Genomic DNA, 20,382 nt, shown 5'->3' with positions numbered 1-20,382 from the left:
AACTTGAAGGTTGCGTTCGAAAATCTAGTCGTCATATTTGATTGACCAATCAGAAGTAAAGTCTCATTGGTCGATATGCTACCCTATTTCCATGAGTAGATTTTTGAACGCAACTCTGAAAGCAGGGTTATCAAGGTTAAGTTAAATTTAAATGGAATAACTCGTGACCTATGACCCATTGTATCAAAACACATGGATATCGACTGATTGTTTCTGAGCTTGAGCTCTGATAAATCGTTTCAAAATTTATATCAAAGATGTTACGAATATTCGGCATCGCGAATCCAAAGTGCTCTGTCAGCTGTCACTTTCATCTGACGGTAAATTTTAACGATTTGTCTTTATTTATGAAAAGATTACAGTAGAGCTAATATTTCTACAATTTTTAAATATTTTATTATTTGTCGCAATATAGAGTTATGTAAGAGCTTGCATCTAATATATGAAAATGCCTTATTACAGTGTGCACGAGCTTCGACTGAAAGCAATAAAACATTTTCAAAAAAACTAGAAGATGGTCCACAATTCGAGGACTTTCTAAAAGATACTGTTGAAGAGTACGATGGAAAGTTAAAATTGGAAAAGGGTGAGTCAGGACGACTGAGGCTACCACCATGGCTGAAAACAGAAATACCTATAGGCAAAAGTTATAGTAAAATAAAAGCACAATTAAGACAATTACGGCTGAGCACGGTCTGCGAGGAAGCCAGATGTCCAAACATTGGAGAATGTTGGGGTGGAGGTACTCATGGTATAGCAACCGCTACCATCATGGTTTGTACGATAAATGTTTAACTTTCATGGTTGAAAAGTTTCGAGAGAATTTGAATTATCCCAAAATAATGATATAATATACAGATTGAATTACTTTGATATGAATAGCATCGAATAAATTTTAAACTTATACGAAATGAAGAAAAATCTTATTAAAGATAAAATAATTGATTATTTAGTTAATGGGAGACACATGCACCCGTGGTTGTCGTTTCTGTTCCGTTAAAACTGCACGAACACCACCACCATTAGATGCAGAGGAACCGATCAATACTGCTAGCGCAATAACAGACTGGGGTGTGGACTATATTGTTCTAACATCTGTGGATCGTGATGGTTAGTTTGTTACATAGGCCTTTCTCTAGATTGCATATTTAAATTATACCATTATATAGGTCATTTAATACATATTAATTATTTTAGATTTAAAGGATGGTGGGGCCAGTCATATCGCATCCACTGTTAAGGAAATAAAAAATAGGTAATTTACCTGTCATTTCTATTTTTTAAATATTTGCTTGTGTAAAATAAAAAAGTGGCTTGTGCTTAGATATCATATTGTAAATATATTTTATTCATTTCTTTGGACAGAAGTAATATTCTAGTAGAATGCCTGGTGCCAGACTTCAGAGGGAACGAGGATTGCGTTGCTACGATTGTAAATTCCAATCTAGATGTGTTTGCACATAATATCGAAACTGTGGAGCGTTTAACTCCCTTCGTTCGAGATAGACGCGCTCAATATAGGTATATTTACTGTAATTTATCATTACATATAATACAATAATATAGTACACATAAAACTATTGTATTACATATAATGTATAGTTTCATAAGTGTGTTTATTAATATTATACGCATTTATTAATTCAGATTAAAAAAAAATATATTATTTACTATGTATAGGCAGTCACTGGCCGTATTAAAAGCGGCTAAAAAGTTCAATCCCGATTTAATCACAAAATCATCGATAATGTTGGGCCTTGGTGAGACCGATGAGGAAATTGAACAAGTAATGCGGGACCTAAGAGATGTTGGTGTGGATGCTCTAACATTGGGACAATACATGCAGCCCACTAAAAGGCATTTAAAGGTCATCGAATATGTAACGCCCGAGAGATTTAAAGCATGGGAAAGTGCAGGGAATCAATTAGGTTTCTTGTATACCGCTAGCGGTCCATTAGTGCGGTCATCGTATAAAGCTGGAGAATATTTCTTAACAAATATATTGAAAAAACGGAAGAAGCAACAGATAAATGACCAAACTGCATAGTGAAAAAAGAATAAAATATAGTCGTGTAAAAAATAAGTTTAAATTCTCTTTTTTCTTATGGCATTCGGTTATGTAATGTTTTAGTAAATATGTATATAGCTTTGGATTTTTATATATATAATTTAGTAGAAAGTTTTCTCTTATTTTTCTTCTCGTATATAATTTTTTAAAGAATTTTTCAGATACGATCGATTATAGAACGGCGTGTCTCAAATTTATAAAATTGAATATTTACGATTAATTGTAAATGTGCTAAATTAAGTTATTTAATTTATTTATTAATTGTTTATATTGTAAATATGTGTAGTAGAAAAACGAATGTAATTAGCAATTGAAGACAACTTCAATGTACATACAAGGATACGATACTGAAGCGAATACTATGTATATTTGTCAGGACGTTAATCCAAAGTATCAGTCATGTAACTTTTTCTCTAGAGCGGAACCGTGAAAAATGAAAAATTTTGCCATTAATTTCAATGATAATATTTTTCACTCTTCACATTTACGCTTTAAGGAAAAAGTAAAATGATCGATACCCAGGACAAAAGCTACATTATTAAAAATATCGTATCTTAATTTAATCGTAAACAGATTTAAAACATTTTACTATGTAAATAGACTGATAATAAATATTTTATCGGATTAATTATTGTTACCAAACACAGATATTTAAGCATAAAATGTGCTTTAATTTTTATATATAAATTGTATAGGATAAATTTTGTATATATTGTTTAATTTTTATATTATCGTTTAATCTGTATCCATGGCAATGGCTACTTGAGGATCTTGTGGGGCGTCGTCGGCAGGCGGATCTTGCGGAGGTCTATCATCTTGCACAACTTGCTCTGCAGGTCTTCCGCGTTTGTCATCTCCTTCGATTTCAGACAAATAGGTGGCTGTTGTGGCTTCGTCGAGAATCGTGAAATCATAATCCTTTCCTACTATCCCAATTGATACGTTCTGAAACGTATAATTAGCGAGATTTGACATATATATATATATATAAAAAAAAAAAAAGTAATATTGGCAAGATTAAAGTTGCTTATTATAGATTATTTACAAGTTTTGCGATATATTAAAAGATTTACATTAGAAACTAGGCGAGAAGTTTACCTTCACTGACAGATCAACTTCATTAGGTAAGGTGTCGCGTAACGCTCTAAGGCCATGCTTTACTAACTCGTCAAGATCGCACGATAAAAATTCATTCAGATGTTTCTCCAAGTACGTTCTCGCACTTTGAGAGCGAGATCCTATAGCCATTGCTTTACAATCGAAATAATTCGCCGATGGACATGTCTGATATATATGTGGGCCTTGATCCTGTCAAGGATAATTATCATTAGAGAAACATAATATTTGGCATATAATGTATAAATTGTGCAAACATTAATATAATTTTCAATAAATTCTTACATCGTATCCTCCGACGAGTAAACCGACACCGAACGGGCGTCTGTCGTATCTCTGCGTGCATGTCTGCATTTTATTTCCCAGAGATGTGATTAAACGACTCACAGGTAATGTATCGTCATGAGCATACTTATAATTCAAGCATTCGGTTCGCATATAACGGCTATAAGCAACAACAATTTATTATTGTAAATTGTGAGATAACGAAATATATATGACAAAGAAGTATCAAAAGAGCAGATCTTTTCCTATTGTATGCCTCACATATTATATAATAAAAAGATTTGACAAGAACTAGTAAGCAAAATAAATAATAAATAGTAGATAGTACCTCAATATTCTTGCATCAGCAGTTAAACCTGAGATACTAATCCCCATATGCTTGTCTATCGGTATGATCTTCTTCTGGTGAGCCGATAATTCCGACGTTGCTCTTTTCAATGCAATAAGAACAGCATGTGTTTTATTCTTGAGACCTACAGTGGCTGATCCCAATTTTACAGCTTCCATGGCATATTCCACTTGATGTAGACGTCCTTGCGGACTCCATACTGTTACATCGCTGTCATACTGATTGCGGAACTAAAAAATACACAGTGTTAATAAATTTATAAATTTTATTTAAATAATTTCACAAATTAATTGAATATTATATTATAATTGTATTCTGTAATTCATGGCAATATTGTCAGCGCATTGTCATTCTTAATGTTCATCAAATGTCAAATGAGGATGCTGGCAGTAATTTCCAAAAACAGCCTACAATTTTTGTCTTTCTCTTACTATAAGAATGTTTATTTTATTTTATATTTGTATGATCTATTGCATGATATTTAGCTTCTTTTCTTTTATTCATCTTTTCAATATCAATAAAATAAAGTAAAAGCATACATGTAATACTCTCGTTTTTTGATTTATAAAATAAGAATTACAGAAAAAAAGTTACATGTCTTTAATTATTATTATTTCTACTCATTTCTATTGACATAAAGTCATACATAACCACACAATTACAAGACTTTAAGATTTATAAGTTTTCTTTACGATATAATTAAATATATATAAAATTTATTAAAAATGGAAATCAATCAAGTACCTACCATTTTTATAAGCCGTTTCTCTTAATCGTGAGGTTGCAGATAATAAGAGAGCAATATATATTAGTTGCAAAATTATTTCACACAATTCCAGAATACTCGCGGCTTGGCTTTCGTAAATCAACAGTCATCCAGCATTATAGCTATAGATACGTCCTGTCACTATTGACTCATATTCATGAAGAACGATAACGTGAAGGCTCGTTTGGATATGCGCATGAAAGAGTGGCATCCACGTTGTCAATTGGCCATTTCAACACAGGATCTTCTGATTGGCTGACCTGATCTAGTGGAAAACTCTAAGCACCAATCGCTGTGAATGGCTGTGGTCAATCACAACTTGATCAAATGGAACGCTCCCATATAAAAAAATCCGTAGCTCATGGCAAATCGACGGAGGTTCATGGTTCATGGTTTCCATCTTTCTTGTAGTCTTGTAGACTCTTTGAAAGGAGCATTTGAAACAATTTTTTTGAGGTTGTAATTAATTATTTATTTAGAAGTGTGATATTGAAGAGATAGATATCGGTAAGAAGAAAAGGAAAAGCTCAATACTTATTTAGATATTTACTCCTACGCTAAATGATTATTAAGTGATTTTCGCTGTAGAGAAATTTGTTTTCTTAACTCCAAATGGCAAAGGTTGAAATAAATAACGAGGTGAGATATATATATATATGATTTATAATACGAATAAATAAAGCGCGCGCGATCTGTTTACAATTGTCATTGCTACAGAGATGTATTATTCATTTCGTAATTTATTCTTGTAATATTTTTAGATTGTTCTGCTGCGACATACGGTTCGTCAAGCACGAGTTTGTATAGTGAATAAGCTTATCAGAGAAGCTAAACTCTTACGAAACAGACATGGAAATGAAACGCAACAGGAAAAATGTAAAAAGAAAGCTGATAAACTTTTCGCTGAAATTTATGCATTGAAAGTAATTAAAGACGATGATATTTCCAAGTTTGGTATCATAAATGAAAGAGATTTGACTACAATATTACAAGATGAGTCTTTAAGTCATAGCGATCGTGTAATAGCAAGAGTTGCATATTATAAAACTTTGTACAGAAGACTAATGCAATTTAAGGAGAAGTTCCCAGACTGTAAAAGATATTTAGTAGAAGAAAAGAAGAAAAATGTTAAGTTAAAGAACAAAGGTATTGCAAAAACTAAAAAGTCTTTAAAAGAAGATCCTCAATCTCAGAATGAAAGTTTAGAGCAACAAAAAATTAATTCTTGTAAAAACATTAAACAGTCTCAATATAAATCTAAAAATGAAGAAACATGCAGTACCGAATTACTTGAAGCCGCAAATAATTTGGATGAATGTGAGAAATCATTGAATGAGGATAATACACTTCTGAAAAAAGAAAAAGTGTTAAAGTTAGAAGATGATACATTGGAGGATACAGTTGTACATAAGCAACCAAATGTAATTAAATCATGTAGTGTTACAAAAGAAGCTACTGTAAAAAAATTTACCCAACTCTTAGAGGAACAAGAATCTAGCAAAAATGTGGAGATGTCTATCAAAACTCCAGATTCCACAACTGAACAAGCAAAAATATACGATGATTTTTTCATTACGGGAGATAATCAAGATTCTCAGACGAGTAGTATTAGTGCCTCGACATCATATGTAAAATCTCACGAACATAATACACGAGTAAAAACATTCCAATCAAGTAACGGAGCTAAAAAGCAAAATATAAAGTACAAAAACGATTCAAATTTCCATAAAAGATATCAAGATAAACAACCTTCTGTTAAGCGATTAAATAATAGAGCATCTGACAAAATTAATAAGAGTATAAATAAGAGTAATTCAAATGATGTCAATAACAAAGAAAAAGATACTGATTTGCATCCCTCTTGGTTGGCTAAAAGAAAAGAACAGAAAGTCATGAGCCAACAATTTCAAGGAAAAAAAATTGTATTTACCGATGATTAGATTAACATCTGTAATAATTTATAATAGTAACAGTTCTGTAAAATTATAATAACAAAAAAACTTTAAAGAATTGACCAAGGACTTTGTATTGAGAGTGCATTGCAAATTTATGATATATGCCTGCAATTATTTTGACAAATGTTTACATATGTACATTTATTTAATGTAATTTATACAAACGTTCTATGATATTAAGATGTTTTTTTTACTTTATAAATAATTTATAATGTTTGTTATACAAGATACAGTTGTGTGTTAGTCGATATACATTTTCATTCAACATATCCTGCATTATGCAAAATATGTTATAGATGTAACAACGTATTTGGAAATAATATTTAGTCAAACGAATAAAGGCGAATAAAAATATGAATTTAAGCAATTAAATAAAGAAAATATTCGGTTTAATACCTAATTTTCTTCTCTCATTAACAAAATTTAACATTGCTTAGCTAATTAATATTTAATCTTTACAATGTATAACGAAGGAAGAGAAGCAAACATCATTCTTTTCTTCTCATGTACATTTGCATTCTAATTATATACCTCCACAGATAGAAAATTTAATGATTATAATAAGATAATCGAGTCTCCACGAGCAGGTGGATTTGGAGTAAATGCATTTTCCGAACGTGATAATCGCGCAAAGAAATTTCGCATCACTTGTTTTTCGAAAGAGTGCGTTGTTTCTCGGCGTGCGGAACTAGCTGGGAGTCTACAGACAAGCCTTTCCTTCGACGAACTGTGTCCATGTAGCATTTAGCTCGATTATCGCTGTCCGCTTTTTCGCCGAAATGGAGATATTCTTCCTCCGTAGATGGCACCCAGTAAGGATCCTGCTCGATAACCTGTATCACAAAAATATTTAAATGATTAGTGTTAATACAAATTAAAATTAGCAAAAAAAAAAAAAAAAAGAAAGAAATAGGAAAAACATCTCTCTTCGACTTCAAACTAAAAATTTCGACCTTTTATTTATTTATTTTTTTTTTTTAAGATTAAAGATAACAAAATATTTGAAAAGAGGACGTCAAAATTCTATATATTTCCACTTTTTTTTCCAAGAACATTTTACTGCGTAACAAGATGAGGCGCGGTAGATACAAAAGATATACTCGACAGCTTTTATGTACCTCCCAATGACTAAAAACTAGTTGCGGACTGGCCAATCCAGACGTTTGCGTCCGCAGTTCTCTCGCAAGGTGGAAACTTTCCAGAACCGGTAGGGTGGCCAAAACTCTGAATTGTCCACCAAAACCGTAAGCACTTTCCGTAAATACGATGCGACCTTGCCTCTTACCGAACACGGCGTACAATTTTCCTGCAACAAGAATAATCATCGTAAATTTTTATCTTTGTTTTCTCAGGACGAACGATATCGTAATGAATAGTCTCTAATATTGAATGTGTACTGTTTTAGCAATTCTTTATAGTATTCCTCGTACAATATTTTTTTCCATTCCCCAAATAACGATAGCCAAAACTTATGCTATTATCGCTTTTATATAAGTTTGTATAAGATATTTTGGTTTAAGCCTATTTCTCAAGAATATGCGATACAAAGGGATCGCGAATACCTTAATAAGGATCTCGAGCGATAAACCATCGTGAATAAAAATGTATCGAAATGTAATGATATTTTCGGTAAAATATTCATCGACATATTCGATATAGTTTGCTTCTAGAATTAATGATTTATCGTATTGAAAAGATACATAGATGCGAAATGAGAAATGTTTGGAATTGCAAGAAAAGAACGGACTTGAAGATTAAAGTTTGATCGAATACGCGCAAATAGAAAGGGAGGGAATCATGGATGAAAAACTGGCTTACGAGGGAAGAGGAAAGGAAACCACGGACACCGATGCACAAAAAGCTACGCGGAGCGTAGTAAATTGCGGCAAAACAGACCGCGCGCGCGAATGCAAACTCGACTCTGGAAAAAAAGTAAAACGCTGATACGTTGCCGGGGAGCGTCGTAGAAGAGAGGATGCGATACAAGGACAAACGCGGCAACGACGACATGTCCCAAGAAAACGGCGACGATGAAAACGTTCGGAGAGGAGAGATAGAAAGGCCCCCGGATAGAGAGTAGTAGTGGGGATGACGTAAGAGCAAGAGAAAGAATGGGGAGGGGGAAGGGGATAGAGGCAGTCAAGAATGAGAAGAGAAGGAGGGTGGAGGAGGGAGAAGGGCAAAGGAAAAGAGGTGGGGGTCCATTCATGCTTTACTTCTGGCTTTTAAGAGTCCAGTCGAGCGGACGGCATACCTTCGCGCATAGGTCGATCTCGTCCGACGTTCCGTTTCACTCGACCTCGGCGATCGTTTTACTCGTTTCATTCTCGAGAGGACACGTAAGAACCCCATGGAAAGGAGTCTCGGTTGGACAATAAATCCATCGATCGATAAATACGACGAATAATTTCGGGCAACGATTGGAAAATTCAGTGAGAGTGCGCGACACGCTCTATCGGCCCACAGGAGGACCACACGAGATTGCCACGGGGCACCGCTCTTTCATGTTTCTAGAAATCGAACGGTGGTGGAACGCAAGAGAAAGATAAGAGAGAATTTCGAGTCACGGTAAACAGAAACACGTGACGTTTGTGTTGACCAATTGTAACGGCTGAAATAACTCTAGAGAACGAAGCATCGACAAATATTCGAGAAAGAAGATTCCAATTGCGCGTGCCATTTTTCGCAATCTTTTATCCAAAAGATTCTTCCCTATTTTTTAATATCCCTCGATCGCGGAATCATTCAAGTCATTTATCATCGGGGAAAGGCCCTTCTCTTTCTCTCTCTCTCTCTCTCGATAACCGATATTATAAAAATTCAAGTCTGAAAGTCGCGAAAATGGACTTCAAATAGTAGCAAATTATCGACGTTTATACGAGCTTTCTAAATTTATCTCTATGATTATTCTACTGCGAATATTTTTACTATGAGTATTTCCTCGATTCTCTTCTCCTCGCTCATTTCGAACGCCACATTGCGCAAATAATAACCTTTTTATCGCATCTCCAATCCATTTTCCAATCACGAGTAAAACGCGATAAATTTCCCTCCGAACGAACGAAAGAAAGACACAAACAAGCGACCGCTGGGATTTTTTTTATTGAGAAGAATTTGACTCCTCTCGTACGAGACAAGATGACTGGCAAAGCGATACGGCACCTGCTGTACATCCTGCTGACGATCGTCGGCATCGTCCATCGGAGCAAATGCGAGTTCCTCGAGAGGATCGAACACGACGATTACCTAAACGAGTATTTACTCTTCGACGAGAGCAAGTATCTCGCCGAATTGCAAGAATTCGACGATACAACGCTCGAGATCGATCTTATCAATCGTAATAGAAGGCACAGATTGACGCATGAGGAGCCCAGGGTGCTCTACCAAGTGGGGGTAAGGCACTTATCGATATACTTTTTTTTTTTCAATTCTCTAATCTTCCTAAATTATATATTAATAATTTATCTCTAGATAAGTTTGTCACGGAGGTGTAGATATATATTATCAGTTAAATTAAAGAATATCTGACCGATATGTGTGCCTGCAATAACGCAATTTATATTTCTTGTATAATGTCCCTTTATCGCTACCTTCGCGTATTCTTCTTCCGATATTTTTCAATTAATCAAAAACATACATTAGATGCCTATATCAAATACGTTAGCGTCTCTTTAAGTCAATTTTACTCTGTTAGAATCGCATTATTATTCGTCAAGTTCTCCGAATAAATTATCGTCTACAAAGCGATTAAATATTAATGAGTCTTGCATTGAGTAGGCAAAACACACGTCGCGGCAAAAGTATATATTTCGCGTTATTTATTCGCACCGTATATTTTTCGTTATTTCTTAAATTTGATCGAATTTCGGGTTGCCCTCGATCTTCGATGTTTTTCTTCGACACAAGTGGCGCATTCCTTCGCATTTTCAGAAAATTTAACACCATGTGTCCGTAAGAACGTACACATGCGAGTTCATATATTCTCTCGGGTAGCATTCCGAGGATTTGAAGCTAAATCGTCCGCTTACAAGCGCGCAGGAAGTATCGCGGGGAGAGGGAAACGTAGCCGTTAGCAAAGAGCGGCGCCCACTCGATGCTCGAACCTGTTGCTGTCGTAGCTGTAAACACCTACGTATCGCCCGTACGTGCGTGTATGCATGTACGGGGTACGTAGGTTACACGTGCGGGGATAAGCGCAACACCCAAGTACGATATATCGTAGATACGGTACGTTCGCACGTGGGCCGAGAGTACGTGCGCAGGAATGATATGGCGGGGATGACGATACGCGTCTATGTGTGCGCGTGCATACATCGAGAGGAGAAAAAAAAAAAAAAAATTCCATATACTCTCTTTATATCGGACAAAAGTCATGCGGCTTTCGCGCCGGTTTGTCGTTATCCCATAAGAATCACTTGGCATGTTCGTGCTTGAGAATTTTTCTCTTCTTTGATTGTATTCTCTCTGTATTTGTTGCTCCTTTCTCTCTCTCTCTCTCTCTCCATAGCTAATTATACATCTACTTTTTAACTTATCCGGATAAATTAGAAAGCGCGATTTGACCGGAGAGTAGCCCTTTCCCGCAGATCGCTCCATTCATAAATAAATCATATACAGGATTGGTCGGAGAACGTATAGTGAACCGAAAAGAAAGTGATTTCTTATGCAAAAATAATCTAGAGATTATTCAAACATGAATCAACTTTTCAAAGTTAATAATTTTCTCGAAAACGAAATCTCGTACGAAAAAAATTGGAGTGTACATTTTCGATTTATTTTTGCGCGAGAAATTCTTTTCGTTCGTACGATTCACTCTGTATTATAATTGTCTCTTAGTATGCACGCAACGATACGAATGGCAATTTTACAACGATTAATTATATCGAGCATCCAGTTGCATTATATCTTCGATCGGCACGAGATTTCCGAGCTCTCTTAGAAACATCCGGTATAGCTGTACGGTACGATGAACGAGCAATCTTTTTACTAACGTCATCCATCCATCCGACCAGATTCCCTGCGTCGTCGTGCGTCTCCTGCCTCTCTTTTCTTCTCTTTTTTGTTCCGTAGCTTCCACCTCGTCTCGCGCGCCGCCCTTCTTCTCTTCTCGTCGTCCTCGCGCGGTACCTCTAGGCGACCACCACCTCCCGCTCTTTCTCCACCTCCGTCTCTTTCTCCTCCTTTGCCTTCGTGTGGTATGTCCATGTCCATCCCGAGTGCCAGGTGTCATTTTCATTGCGGCCGTGCGAGAAGCGAGAGACGCGTGAGAACTTCCGGATGGTTTACGGCGCCCTTCCGGTCCTTCTATTATCCCATTTTAGTTTACCACCGCTCTGTATGTGTGAATCCCCGCCGTTCCGCTATATCAGCTTCAAAAACTTCCTTCGCCTTTCGTTACGCTCGTCTTTTCTTTCGCTCTTAGGACCGACGGAAGTAGGATAAAGAGATGCGTAGAAAATGCGTCGTACGGGAAATGCGATTAACGATCGGAAGCTCGCTTGAAATCCGAGTAAGGCGGGATGGATTAAAATGGATTATACAGGCGTGCTTTTAAAATATTCTGGACATTTCATCTCTTTTTCGACAATTGAAATTTACCTGCCTTTCAATAGATAGATTAAGCGCATTTGAATAGAGATGATTTAAAAAAAATTAACGCATCGAGTCCAAATAAATTCATTATCTATATGTAATACTAATGTAATGCTAATTCGAAAGCATCATATTTTATATGTTAAAAGATTTATGCGTTTAAAAAATGTTTTCTTTTATAAGTTTATTAGACAAAATGCTATAATGTGAAAAAAAAAAAAAAAAATGTTTCTACAATGGCAATGAAAAATTGGCGAAACAATATCTCGTGAGCAAATGGAAAATTATTCAACGATCGCGTAGTTTGTCGCTTGACGGTATTCGCAGATGTAGGCTAGACTTTAGCGCGAACGGATATCCAAGCGAACGAGATCAAGGAGCATTTTCCTCGTAAAAAGCTGCTCGTGCGATCCGTTGTATCGTGACGGAGATGATCGTAGTAATAGTAGTAGCAATAGTAAAGTAGTAGAAGCCACAAAAAGACAAACGAGATGAACGGGAGGATGGTCATAGCAAAAAGTCGAATGCTCACAGTCGACGGTAAAACGGCGGAAGGCCATTTCCTCGAACCTTTTCTTCGTTGAATGGCACGTTGCTTAACTACTTTTGCTCACGCACTATCGCACACTTCGATAAATGTATCGCGTTAACAGAAAATGCGCGTGACTTTTCGCGGTTTTTTTTTTTTCCCCCCCTTATAAAACCATAATATATCCGGGAAGACGTGGAAGGATGAATCGATTAATTGGAAGAAAATTATTTTCTAAATTGAATAATGTAAATAAAATTATGTTCGATATCGTTCTAATAGTCTCATCGCGAATAATGGGGGTGTTTTTTTATCGAGCGGTTCNGGTTCAAATGTCAAATGAAAAATCGCAAAGATCGAATCTGGCGAAAAATTTAACGCACATACTTCGACACAGATATCTCGCCTTACGGTAGTTGATGTCGTCGATGACGATAGGCCGGACAGGACGTACGCGATTGCCTCAATGAATGGACTGGCAACATCTAAATAGTCCAGTTACAGCAGACTTTGTATCGCCGGCGCAGGAAAGAGCGGATATACTTTAGTTACGAGTCTGTGCGCAATCGTCTCGTTTATTTCATTAGCCGTGTCCCATAGCGCGACACAAGTTCAGACGTTTTATTATTACGCAACGGTACAATCACTGCCATCTTAATCGCCCTTCTAATAATAATTCCGTTATCATTTATCGAGACGCGTTTCTTCGTATACGATCAATCGTGATAATACATTTCCGGGACACACATAGAGATTTTTCGGCTGATTCAACGTATCTCTACCGATTCGAGAATTTTTCGCACGATTGGAAAAAGCACTTTACGATTTTCCGCGAAAACGATCAATCGCTTTCTTTATTCATGACGCGAGTATCTGTTTGTTTGCGCAGGATAGCGAGAAGGAATTACCGGAGTGCGCGGACAGGAGCGAGGTATGTAGCAAGGTGGATTTATATGGTGCACCGTGGGTCGAGAGACAATGTCGTTGTCCGAATGGCCGTGCTTGCCCCAGCAGTCTTCACGAGGACGACGGACACACGATCATCGATAAAACGCGCCGCTACAAGCTCTGTGAACCCGTGAAACGACTTCCTATCTGTCGTTACTTCAAGTTAGTTAGATCACGTCGTGCATTCTCCTCGATCGTTACTCGTAATTGTTACTCGATTGTACCTGACATTTTTTTTTTTTACTATTTTATTTTATACATTTTTATAAAAAATTAATTTTTTAATTTAAAAACATTTATAAATATGCAACTTGACGTTCCTTCTTCGTAATGAAAAATAAATATATTTTTTTCGGACCATCATACGTGTTCATAATGGAAATATCCCCATTTTTTTTTTACTGCAGAGACATTACGTGGACCCTAGCACCCGGAGGAGGTCCAGCAAACGCGACTGTACAACGAGTTCACTGTCGATGTCGGCCAGGTAGTGTGCCGTATCTAGTTCGTAGGCAACCTCATAGATCACCGGATGGAAATCAAGGCTTTATCTACGCCTTCGCTTGCTCTCCGCAAAGCGTAAGTCAGCGATTCGAGATATCGCGGCAGAAATAGAAAGAGAAACACGTTTATTTCGAGAAATGCAATTTCTAAAATTTTGTTAAAGTCGAGAGAGAAAAAGTGTATTTTCGAGATATCTGTATCTACGTTAATTAATATAATAGCAAAATTAACTTGCTTTTAAAAGAAATACTTTGTTTTGATTCAGAGATTACGATGCCAGCATAAAGAGCCCTGTCGTCTGTTCACCGTACGTAAGAGACGTAATTCGCAACTCGAGGAGGTGAATGCCTCGCCACTTTGCCAATGTCCCCGAGGACACCGATGCCCGCGACGACACACGGATCCTGGCTCCTCACCGGCGAGATCCTACGCCGGTGTCTTAGAAATCAAGACTTACAGCGGTTACTGCATACCAGCCCACAGCTTCGATAAAGCGACCTACGGTATCTAGAGGGGATCGTAGAGAATCCATATACCTTCGCTCAACAATATATCGGCGGTGTCGATGATTCGGGATTTTTGCCACGCGTGACATTACAGTATCGTAATTAAATTACACGTTTTCGTAAAAAGTGGCATCATGATTGTATTAGTATTTTTTTTTAAAAACGCATTAATCAAACACATATTTAGCCAGTTGTCGTATCAACGTTGCCCTAATAATGTCAATAATAATCTGAAAATCTTTGCGGCAACTCTTCCTCGCGAATAAAGCGCGCTTAATTCGTTCATCGACACGACACCGAAAGCCTCGACGACGACAGGAAATTGATATATTTGTCAACTGATCATGTATCATTAACCGTACAATGCCGTGCCATGTAGCATCTTTAATGGCGCGTTGGCGAAAAATATTAAATGTAAAAAGTATGTACAAAAGTATATAGAGATAAGAAAATTGCGCGTGCCACCTATACAATTTTGTATAATATAATATTTGGATCTTTCTCGCTTTATTCTCATTAATAACTTGATCATGTTATTGTACATCTCTTGTAGCAACAACGAGTTTTTCCATTTTAGTGTTATCTACCCACTTTGTATATCCCTTTGCAGAATATTACAAACATCGCAGTTAAATATCACTGTAGTCGATATAACTTGTATATATCTGTCTCCGATATGCTCGAAATGCCATTCGAGGAGTATATTTGTACATGGTAGAGAGAGAGAGAGAGAGAGAGAAAGAGGAGAGCATTGTAAGACGACTCGGATGAGACTCTCTCGATGTTATATTTGTTATTTTACATTAACTTAATAAAAAATATGACAATATTGTGCTTTACTTTCTCCAGCTTTCCTTTTCCGAGATATCTTTCTATTTCATATATTTTATGTTAAACGAACGAGGATTTAACGATATAAATAATTTTGTAATAAAATTTATAAATCTTTGGAAAGTTTGCAAAATATATTATATGTATGTATGATAAAGAGAAGCGAGAGATTTATCGATCTTTGATCGTAGAATTTCCAATCTGCGCCGCAAGTCGATAAAGAGGATTGTGATAATGCTTTCAACGATAAATAATCATGTATATTTTAATAAAACATTTCTTATTAGAAACAATTAAATATTTCAATACAAAACACGACCGAGTTGTTTAGACAGTTCCATCTTGACAAAAGCTTATATAACTTTTTATTTCAATCAATTACTGTATACTCCCATATATATACAATATAATAAACAGTATAATAACATCACTGTATATCTGGCATTATTCTAATTTTTTATAATTTCTATTATGTAAAATTGTGTGTATATATATTATAATAGTGGTACTAATTAAACTAAATTATAATTTTTGTAAAATAATCGTGTATATCTCTCCGGAAAGCAATGCTTGAGAATATTATTATAACGCGCCATTATAAATGTATAAATTTAAATATCTATTGCTTTCCAAAGAAATGCCGCTCTCCCCTCTCGAAATACAAATCGCTCTCTCGTTCTCCATCGAGTTATCTTCGGATAACTTGACATAACCAGAACGCGAATGAACGCCATCGGAAGCCATGAGTTATCTGTGAGAACGTTACGGTCCATCACCCGCGACTGCTCGCGGATGCTCTACTCGCACGTTACCATCTGCACGGCACCGTTACCGCCGCACTGCGCTTCACTGCTTTGAATCATTGAATCGCCTTCTCTTGCCCAACGTACACAAATGTACTTCTGAGATTCATTTAGACAATCGTTCAAAATCACTCGACATCAGCGATACACGTTTAAATCGAAAGACATTGATCTATCGCAGCACCCTTCCTTTAAACATCCGTAAAAAATAATCTTTTTTTATCTGCAGATTCAACTATTGAATATATTTTCAGAGTTGTATTACAAAATTTGAAATAAGTATAATTTTTTCAAAATTATATTTTTTGTATTAGTTGTTAATTTCTTATTTTTTATTATAAACGTGATACCGCGCACAAGTAGCTTCATGCATATTTTTTCATCTTTTCAATAAATTTGATGAGAAAAGCAGTCAAGTGTGAAGAAATTAATTTAACGTGAAATTAAAGTTAAGATAAAAATCAAGAACATAATAGAAAAGTACCGTCCATTCAAGTATTTTTCAGTGATTAATTGCCATGAAAATAATTGATCTCATCTTCGTATAAATTTCCATGAGTTACTCGCTAACTATCCGATCGTTTGTAATACACAGCGATTATATATCACCCGCGATAATTGCCGTAAAAGTTGCGCGTTTAATCGCGCCATCGTATATATACGGAGCATTATCGTTGGGACTCGTATAAATTTTAGAAAGCGAATTCTCTCATAAATATGAAGAGAATTTTTCTTCAAGTGAAAACTTATTCGGACATCGCGTGTTTTCACAACTCTCGCATTGGATGGACATTAAAGGAAATTTTATTAGTCAAACTTCTCTGTGCTGAATTTTACGTCTCCTCGTGTAAATGCTCGCTCGAAAAAACACGTCGTCGCATGATTGAAGCTGTTCGTCGACACACTTTTTAGAATTCTTTACATTATTTGTTCCTCTTTTCAAAGACCGCGCTCGAGCGTAAAAAAGTTAGGCGTAAAGAACAGATCAGTTTTTCCGATTCCCAGTGGTCAGCTGGGTGCCATGTCCCCAATAGAATACAATCGATATCGGTATCGTGCCGAGTATCTGATTTCTTGCCTTTCTCATTGCTTATTGCTTCACGAGGAACAACGGGCAAATTGTAACCGAATAGTTCCCTCACGTTGCACCGCAGACAATGATTAGCGTCCACGTCAAATCAATCTCATGTCTAATATAGATAGTCGCAGACTTTCACCGAGATGCATCGCCAAGTCAAGAAGAATACGCATTCGATCTTTGGAGAAAGGCCATGTACTCAATGTGTTACTCGACCATGTCTACGATCAAAAAGTCGCGATAAAGCGAGAGCCCATCGACAAGACGGGAAGTAATAATCGCGATATAAATTCTGTCTCTGTCATTTAGATTGATTAAATGCGAAACATATGCGATATCACAGTATTTGCTAATCATTTATGTACCTCAGTTAATTTTGCGCACCCAGAAAATTTTTGTTGTAGTTGCAATACCACCTTTTTGAGTGGCGAGGCTTGCTCTCTCGCGTATAATTCATAAAGAGAATTATCTCCCGCTGTAAGCATTAGATTTACAAGAATCAACATGGTTCGACACGCCGACAAATTGCTCGATTTTCTAAAATAAGCTTTTTAAGATAACTCGTAATTCTTGTTTATTTTCTAATGTAGTAAGTCAATTAAAATAATTGTAATACCTATCTTAATGTTTGTGATATTTTTTGCATGATTTATCAGATCAGAAGAAAATTTGTCTATTTATCTTTCTCCTCTTATACTGTCGATATAATTGTTAATTTTCATCTATAGATGTAAAAATTTATTTATCAATAATTCTCATATAATTCTCTCAAACAGAAAATAATCAGAAAGTTATAATTTTAAACAATGCTTATTGGAAAGGTGAAGAGACACGCGCAAATTTAGTTGTAGTATAGTAATAAATCTCAGCATAATAATCTAGATTTTTTTCAGATCAAATAGGCGGAATAATTGACAGCTATTTAAGAATAATTTTTATCTAGATATCAATTTCTCCAATTAGCAGAAACAAAAAAGACAAACCTCTCCCTGATAATTTATTAAAATCAATCAACAGTCTATCATAAGATGTCTTCGCGGTTGATTAAAGGTTCTTGGCGAAATCAATTTTGGTCCCAGCTGCGAAACTCGTTCGCTCGTCTTTCATTGCGCCGAAAGAACGAAAAGCACAAGTAAATCTCGGACGTGCGCGAACCCTATGCGAAGTGAACAAGACGCAAAGCGGAGGAAGAAGTGGAAGGTGGATTGGTGGAGATGCACAGCTTAGGATTCCCGAGTATACCCGAGCAGTTTCTGGTTGGTTGGTAAGTGGGACTAGCGGGGACTCATAGGCACGGAGCGTCCTACGCGAGGCCGCAGTCGGGCGCAAACCCCGAAACAATCTTACATCTCGCGAGTTTCCTTCATCTTCACATCTACCGCAGCCTCTGCGCAGAAACTCACGGTAGCAGCCAGGCACAGCTCATCTCGAAATAACGAGGGACGCGGAAGAGGGTGAACACGGGTGCTATCAAGACTAGAACTGTCATCGCGATTTTGGGTGTCGGTTCGGTCCAGAATATCCCGCGTATTCAATTATTCGTTATAGTGCGAACAAGCTGCAGAATTTCTCAAGAGGGAATCGACCGAAAGACAGCAGGTGCTAGATCGACCGCAGACGCTGGATGTTGTAAAACCGATTGGTCTCTACCGGCTTGTCAGTGGAGCTTGTCGAGTGGAGTACAACTTCCTTCTTTCCTATCAGGGATCGCGGTCGAGGTCGCTACGGAGGTCGCAGTCGAAGCGAAGCGAGGACGAAAGTCAAGGTCGAGGGTCAGTCTGTCTTTACTCGCTGCACGAGGTACGAACTCATATATTTTTAATTTAAATATTAATACACGCGCACGCACGACGACTCGTTATACTTAGTATTGTTCGAGAATTGACATCTACTCATTTTGAAAACGCATACATATTATTCATTATATACCTGTATTATATAAATTTATAATACTCTTTTTATTTTTCTGTAGTTTCTATAAAAGTCAATATATTATAATATCTATCATTTTATATTATTATTATATAATGTTTATCATATAATTTATTGAGCTTCAATAATAAAACAATTGCTATTGTTTTATTTTTTTATAGCTATGAAAGGATGATTGCACCACGACGCTAAGTATTTCCGGTGTAAAATTTCTATAAATGATATTTACTGTCGTATCAATGCGATAAATTCGCGCAACATTGTGAAATATACGAATTAATTTAATTAAAAAAGAATTGAAAAGATATATGTCTTTTTTTTTATTTGCTCTATTTGCGAATGATATTCATTCGACATCGATAATTCCGCCACGCAAACTAGATAGATATTTTTTTTAGAAGAAGCAACATTCTCTCTCCGATCGCCTTTTCGCTCTTCGTACTTCCGTTATAATCTACGGAACATGTCCAACAGCCGGCACTACCGATGCGAATCGGGGCAGTGGGTGTATTCTTCATTGAATGTCTTATCTCAAATACGAAAAAGTCTCGGAGAGCCTTCTCTCATCGCGAATATTGTTCTTTAGCTTCCTTTCTCTTTAGAACGAGCGGATGATACATTATTATCATCGAGTCATCTGCGAAACAAAGTATACTCTCGAGAAAGGAATCTCATTTTACTTTTACATTAGCGATAGACACTGGTTTCTCGGCTTACTCTTTCAATTTTATATTTCTAAAAATAAATCAACACAACTAATTGTGAGTATAAGCCGGTCTTTCGAATTATTTCGAAGAAAGCATAACATATGACATACGTTTCTTTCATACCACAATCATTGGCGATCTCACTGTGGCGAATGATGTAACTACGTTACAATGAACCACGACAAGGGAAAGGACCATAACATGTTAAGCTAATTTAATCAAAGATCCGTTAGACAGTTACGTCGTCGTCGTCGTCGTCGGCGAATCGCCGCGGGTCTGTTTTCCTTTGTTTCCCGGTCGCGTCACTTGAATTGCGCGGACATAAAACGCAAACGCGAACGCAAAAAGATTTTACGAGATCCTCTCGGACTTACTTATATCCAGCACTAATCGCGCACTTTCGGCCGGCATTC

General features: G+C 36.5%; 5 protein-coding genes across 5 annotated transcripts in view; 3 read left to right on the top strand and 2 right to left on the bottom strand.

The window, feature by feature from the left end:
• The first annotated feature begins 75 nt into the window (after positions 1-75).
• Positions 76-2,692, top strand: LOC115238402 (lipoyl synthase, mitochondrial). Its single transcript, XM_029812184.1, has 6 exons — positions 76-320; positions 463-774; positions 954-1,110; positions 1,198-1,255; positions 1,366-1,521; positions 1,681-2,692. The coding sequence occupies exons 1-6, from the start codon at positions 258-260 to the stop codon at positions 2,045-2,047; spliced, it is 1,113 nt and encodes a 370-aa protein (XP_029668044.1). The 5' UTR covers positions 76-257; the 3' UTR covers positions 2,048-2,692.
• On the bottom strand, positions 2,423-4,724 carry LOC115238404 (proteasome subunit alpha type-1). Its single transcript, XM_029812186.1, has 5 exons — positions 4,567-4,724; positions 3,798-4,048; positions 3,470-3,629; positions 3,167-3,376; positions 2,423-3,013 (listed from the first exon to the last, which is right to left on the bottom strand). The coding sequence occupies exons 1-5, from the start codon at positions 4,567-4,569 to the stop codon at positions 2,804-2,806; spliced, it is 834 nt and encodes a 277-aa protein (XP_029668046.1). The 5' UTR covers positions 4,570-4,724; the 3' UTR covers positions 2,423-2,803.
• A 202-nt stretch (positions 4,725-4,926) lies between these two features.
• On the top strand, positions 4,927-6,935 carry LOC115238400 (serum response factor-binding protein 1). Its single transcript, XM_029812182.1, has 2 exons — positions 4,927-5,223; positions 5,346-6,935. The coding sequence occupies exons 1-2, from the start codon at positions 5,197-5,199 to the stop codon at positions 6,522-6,524; spliced, it is 1,206 nt and encodes a 401-aa protein (XP_029668042.1). The 5' UTR covers positions 4,927-5,196; the 3' UTR covers positions 6,525-6,935.
• The window catches only part of LOC115238399 (elongation factor-like GTPase 1), a 46,996-nt gene continuing 33,248 nt past the window's right edge, over positions 6,635-20,382 (bottom strand). Inside the window, exons 4-5 of the mRNA XM_029812181.1 lie at positions 7,658-7,845; positions 6,635-7,372 (exon numbers count right to left, since the gene is read on the bottom strand). Of these exons, the coding sequence (XP_029668041.1) occupies positions 7,184-7,372; positions 7,658-7,845 (377 nt within the window). The 3' untranslated portion in view covers positions 6,635-7,183. The remainder of the gene's footprint in view (positions 7,373-7,657; positions 7,846-20,382) is intronic.
• LOC115238403 (protein giant-lens) lies at positions 8,801-15,443 on the top strand. Its single transcript, XM_029812185.1, has 4 exons — positions 8,801-9,932; positions 13,550-13,770; positions 14,016-14,187; positions 14,378-15,443. The coding sequence occupies exons 1-4, from the start codon at positions 9,678-9,680 to the stop codon at positions 14,621-14,623; spliced, it is 894 nt and encodes a 297-aa protein (XP_029668045.1). The 5' UTR covers positions 8,801-9,677; the 3' UTR covers positions 14,624-15,443.

The sequence above is a fragment of the Formica exsecta genome, unplaced genomic scaffold (assembly GCF_003651465.1).
Source record: "Formica exsecta isolate Colony F162 unplaced genomic scaffold, ASM365146v1 scaffold333, whole genome shotgun sequence".
NCBI classification, from domain to species: Eukaryota; Metazoa; Arthropoda; class Insecta; order Hymenoptera; family Formicidae; genus Formica; species Formica exsecta.
The sequence above is the reverse complement of the archived record's forward strand: the minus strand, read 5'-3'. Positions and strand labels throughout refer to the sequence as shown.

Bases quoted from the DNA above. Each gene is read 5' to 3' on its own strand.
- LOC115238403 (XM_029812185.1), top strand. From the start codon at position 9,678: ATGACTGGCAAAGCGATACGGCACCTGCTGTACATCCTGCTGACGATC. The intron at 13,771-14,015 runs GTTAGTTAGATC...TTTTTACTGCAG, and splicing joins CCTATCTGTCGTTACTTCAA to AGACATTACGTGGACCCTAG. The intron at 14,188-14,377 runs GTAAGTCAGCGA...GTTTTGATTCAG, and splicing joins TCGCTTGCTCTCCGCAAAGC to AGATTACGATGCCAGCATAA.
- LOC115238404 (XM_029812186.1), bottom strand. The intron at 3,377-3,469 runs GTAAGAATTTAT...TATCCTTGACAG, and splicing joins TACTCGTCGGAGGATACGAT to GATCAAGGCCCACATATATA. The intron at 3,014-3,166 runs GTAAACTTCTCG...TATACGTTTCAG, and splicing joins AAGTTGATCTGTCAGTGAAG to AACGTATCAATTGGGATAGT.
- LOC115238402 (XM_029812184.1), top strand. From the start codon at position 258: ATGTTACGAATATTCGGCATCGCGAATCCAAAGTGCTCTGTCAGCTGT. The intron at 321-462 runs GTAAATTTTAAC...GCCTTATTACAG, and splicing joins GCTGTCACTTTCATCTGACG to TGTGCACGAGCTTCGACTGA. The intron at 1,111-1,197 runs GTTAGTTTGTTA...TAATTATTTTAG, and splicing joins AACATCTGTGGATCGTGATG to ATTTAAAGGATGGTGGGGCC.
- LOC115238400 (XM_029812182.1), top strand. From the start codon at position 5,197: ATGGCAAAGGTTGAAATAAATAACGAG. The intron at 5,224-5,345 runs GTGAGATATATA...TAATATTTTTAG, and splicing joins AGGTTGAAATAAATAACGAG to ATTGTTCTGCTGCGACATAC.